Source organism: Beta vulgaris, chromosome 3, assembly GCF_026745355.1.
Source record: "Beta vulgaris subsp. vulgaris cultivar EL10 chromosome 3, EL10.2, whole genome shotgun sequence".
In the NCBI taxonomy this organism is placed as follows: Eukaryota; Viridiplantae; Streptophyta; class Magnoliopsida; order Caryophyllales; family Amaranthaceae; genus Beta; species Beta vulgaris.
Window position 1 is genome coordinate 42,237,524 of NC_079204.1, and position 4,372 is coordinate 42,241,895.

The 4,372-nt window shown below is 35.0% G+C and overlaps 1 protein-coding gene across 1 annotated transcript; it reads right to left on the minus strand.

Moving 5' to 3' along the window:
- Positions 1-2,432: 2,432 nt before the first annotated feature.
- Positions 2,433-3,056, minus strand: LOC125495677 (uncharacterized mitochondrial protein AtMg00810-like). Its single transcript, XM_048640464.1, has one exon. The coding sequence runs from the start codon at positions 3,054-3,056 to the stop codon at positions 2,433-2,435; it is 624 nt and encodes a 207-aa protein (XP_048496421.1).
- Positions 3,057-4,372: the final 1,316 nt, after the last annotated feature.

A 4,372-nucleotide genomic window follows, 5' to 3' on the forward strand; every position in this document is an offset into this window, starting at 1 on the left:
TAGGTAGTTTGAGTGGCCTAGGTGCTCAACAATTCCAACTCCAATTAGAGTCAGATACCAACATTTCTTCAAATTAAACGGGAACTTGAACCTCAAAATGAACAAGAGCATGATATTGAGCCCTGCCATGTATTGTGGTCGGAGACAAGTAATTAAGATGCATCAAGTTTCTTCTTCGACAGTCCCCGAACCTGATACAACAGGCGTAGATGAAAACTCTTTCCCTGAGGTATTATGTACTATTATATAAATTCCAATTGTATTCTAATTATTCCAATATTTACTTTTGGAAGACAAGGAAGATACCTTTTGTTGTGCTGTTGAGTAAATATTGATGAAAATGAAGAATTTTTCTAATTATTCCAATGTTTTTGTTCATATATTTTTTTTCTCAAAGTTATATATCTTGCACTAATGGATATCATCTCTTAAAGTTGTATTATTTAATTTTATTTTTGTAAATAGGGTGAGAGTGATTGTTGCTTGGCGATTGAATGTGACAATGAGCTCAAGGTTGTTGATAATGGTAAAGTGTACATACCAAGCTCAACAGAGGTTTTACGTGTTCATCATAGCACCCCGTCGAATACTCTACGTCATGTTGCCCTCATTAAGGTTGTTGAGCCTCATGCACTTTTACCATGCCTTACTTTGGAATTTCAGTATGTATTCCAAGCTAAGGACACTTTTATTCTTTGACCAACCCATTTGATTCTTCCATTCAAGAAGGTATTAGTAAATTTAATTTTTTCTTTCTATTGCACAAAATCTTATTCATATAATTTTCGTATACATAAACAAGTATTATAGCTTGCATGGATTTTGTCAAGGATGATACACAAGCACAGTTGGCCACACCATCTCCTGGAACAACATCATCACAGTCATCATCCATTCCAAAGTATTCGATCACTGCAAAAGATACAGATAAGTTGACTACTAGTTTGGTGCGAGCTTTTAAGGTTCAAGCTTTATCAATGAAAAAGAGGCAAGAAACTATTGCCATTAGAATTCCAGCAAATGTTTTTTTATAATGAACATGAAGTTGCCATCGATTATGAGGATATGCTCGATTGGTGCTTCCAAAAGGAGATTGGATAAACTCACATGTCAACATTCATGAAGTCAGTAAATTTTGTAGCCCTTTTGAAACTGCTAATTTTATGTTTTTGGATACTTTGATATTTTCTAAAATAACCCCTACAAGTTTTGCTAGGTACTTGAGTGAAGCTTGTTATAAAGAAGGGATTTTAGGGGTACAAGAATTTTGTGACACCAATGTTCTAAGTCTGTTAACACCAATGACAACAGAAGAAGGAGATCCACGATCTGATTGTTTGGCTTCTATCTTTGCATCTAATGATGGTAAGAATATCAATCAACGCTTTGTTGTACCATATAATGTGAAGTAAGTGTTGTGTTTAGTTTATATGAATTATTATTTGAGTACAAGATTTGTGGTGTTATTTAAATTTTATAATGATTTTGTTTTCTTCATCTTAACTTATTCAAGTATATAGTAAACATTGGATGTAGTTGTTATTAGTCCTTGGAACAGATTGGTGTATTGGTTAGATGCAGCAAGAGTAGGAAATGATGTTCGACCATTTGCTAAAAAGATCATTAATGAGTAATCTTGAATGACTCTTTAATATTTTATTATTATTAATATACTACTTTATTATTTGCCTAAAATTGTTATGATCACATAGGGGAATTATCAAATTTAGCACGTACCATCGAAAAGATATCAAGAAGATTAAAAAGAATCCCGAAATTAGATGGAATCAAATAGAGGTATCTGACTTTTATTTCATTATTTTGATACACAAAAATATTCTTCATTGTCTATATTAAAGTATTTATAATTTCTTGTGTATAGCACCCTCGTCATCCGCTCGGTACTCTAGACTATAGATTTGTATCAATATTATTGATAGATAGTGAATCCCCTGATTAGAATTAGGATTATCATTAAGAATATATAGTCATACAAACTAGGAAACATGACTAAGCTACATAAGGAAACTAATAAAATATTAACATAACTATGAGATACACAATATAATACAATCTAATACACCCCCGCAGTCGAAGCGGGAGGAGGACAAACGCTCAGGTTGGAACGTAAGCGATTGAAAAGGTGTCGGGGCAGTCCTTTGGTGAAGATATCAGCATACTGGTGCTCAGAGGAAACATACAAGAGTGGGATATGACCAACCTGAACTTTTTCGCGAACAAAATGAATATCAAGTTCAACATGTTTAGTTCACTGATGTTACACAGGGTTGCCAGAGAGATAAACAGCAGAGATGTTGTCACAGAAGACCATAGTAGCATGATGGATAGGGAGTTGAAGCTCAAGTAATAAGTTACGGATCCAACTGGTCTCGACAACATCATTTGCAACACCCCTATACTCGGCCTCAGCACTAGACAGAGAAACAGTGGCCTGTCTCTTGCCAGGAGACAAGGTTGTCACCAAGAAATACACGGTATCCCGAAGTAGAGCGTCGAAAATCAAGGCACCCAGCCCAATCAGCATCAGAGTAAGCAGTCAATGAGTGAGATGTAGAAACTGAGAGACTGAGACCATGATGAAGAATACCTTTGAGGTAGCGAAGCACCCGTTTGAGAAAGTGAAAGTGAGGCTCACGAGGGGCATGCACGAAGAGGCAGATCTGCTGGACAGCATAGGCGATATCCGGGCGGGGGAAGGAGAGATACTGAAGAGCACCGGCAAGGCTGCGGTACAAAGTGGGGTCCTTGACAGGAGAACCATCAGTGGCACTGAGCTTCGAGGTGGTATCAACAGGAGTAGTTACAGAATTGCAACCAGCCATAGAGGTTCGAGCTAAGATGTCTTTGGCATACTGTTCCTGACTCAGAAATAGACCTGTAGAACTATGAGAAGCAGTGATACCAAGAAAGTGGTGAAGAGAACCAAGGTCAATCGTAACAAATTTACGAGACAATGTACCAATGATGCGAGTGAGAAGAGCAGTGTTGGAGGCAGTTAATATAATATCATTAGTATAAAGTAGAAGATATGCCATTTCGGTGCCTTACCGATAAATGAAGAGTGATGTGTCACACACACTACTGTGAAAACCCTGTGATAAAAAAATGTAGCAAACCACTGATACCACGCACGCGGTGCCTGTTTAAGACCATAGAGGAATTTTTCGCAGTTGACACACATGATGAGGCTGTGAAAGATTAACAAAACCAGGAGGCTGATGCATATAAACAGTTTCCTTTAAGTCACCACGAAGAAAGGTGTTCTTGACATCCAGCTGATGGATGGTGTAATCCCCCACAATTTTAAAGAATTTTCATAAATATATTAATGTATTTATGTAGTTATATTTAAATCCAAATGAGTTTGGAAAATGATTTGACTTTTAAAAAGGGTTGACTATTTTAAAAGTCAACTAAAAGTATTTTTCATAGCTTAATAAAATTTGTAATGTTTTAAGTAAGCATGTTTTAATAAGAGTTTTAATTATTAAAAGCATATGTGAAAAGAAAGCTTAATGGAATCGAAAGCCCAAAAGTGATAAAAAGGGAAAGGAATTATTTGATGACTAAAGTCCTAATGAGCCCATCTTATTAGTCATCAAAATTTTATTTATTAAAATCTCTTTTCCTAAGCCCCAAAGGAAAAACCTCTATTTAAATATCCTAAGAACCCAAAATTTTACCCTACACTTTATTTCTCTCTCCTCTTCCATGTGACTCTCTCTCTTTTTCTCTCTCACTCGGCGCCCTTCCCTATCTCTCTTCTCCTTGTGCGCCATCTTTCATTCTCTCTCAAAAATGGTTTTCTTCTTCTTCAAGTAACGTTTCTTGTTGAACAAGAAACGTCACAAATCTTTTCAAGAACCAAGTATTGCTGCCGCCGGTCTCTGTTTGCTGCCGCCACTGCCGCCGGCCCTTCCTTCCTCCTTGTTCTGGTTGTTTTTCTTTTCTTCTTCTCTAAGATTCCATTAAAGTATTAGTTTTTATATTATTTTTATTCTTAATCAGCATGTTTATGATTTAAATTATTGTTTATATGCTTAAAAATATTTCGGCTATCATATGTATATTTATAATAAATTTCAGATTTATTATATTAAGTTATTTTCAGTTTTCATTAAGAAAGTTATAGTTTTTAGGGTTTTTAATCACTAGAAACTATATTGATAAAATATAAATCATGAGATTTGGTTAGCATATAATTTTATATGTATTAAATATATTTTCAGAAGATTTATAAAATTTTATGAATGCTGTAATTTCAGAAAATAAGTGTTTTAAGGGTTTTAAATGATTTTTAATCACTAGAATAGTTGTACTATACTAGGGATTAAAAATAACGAAAGTTTGA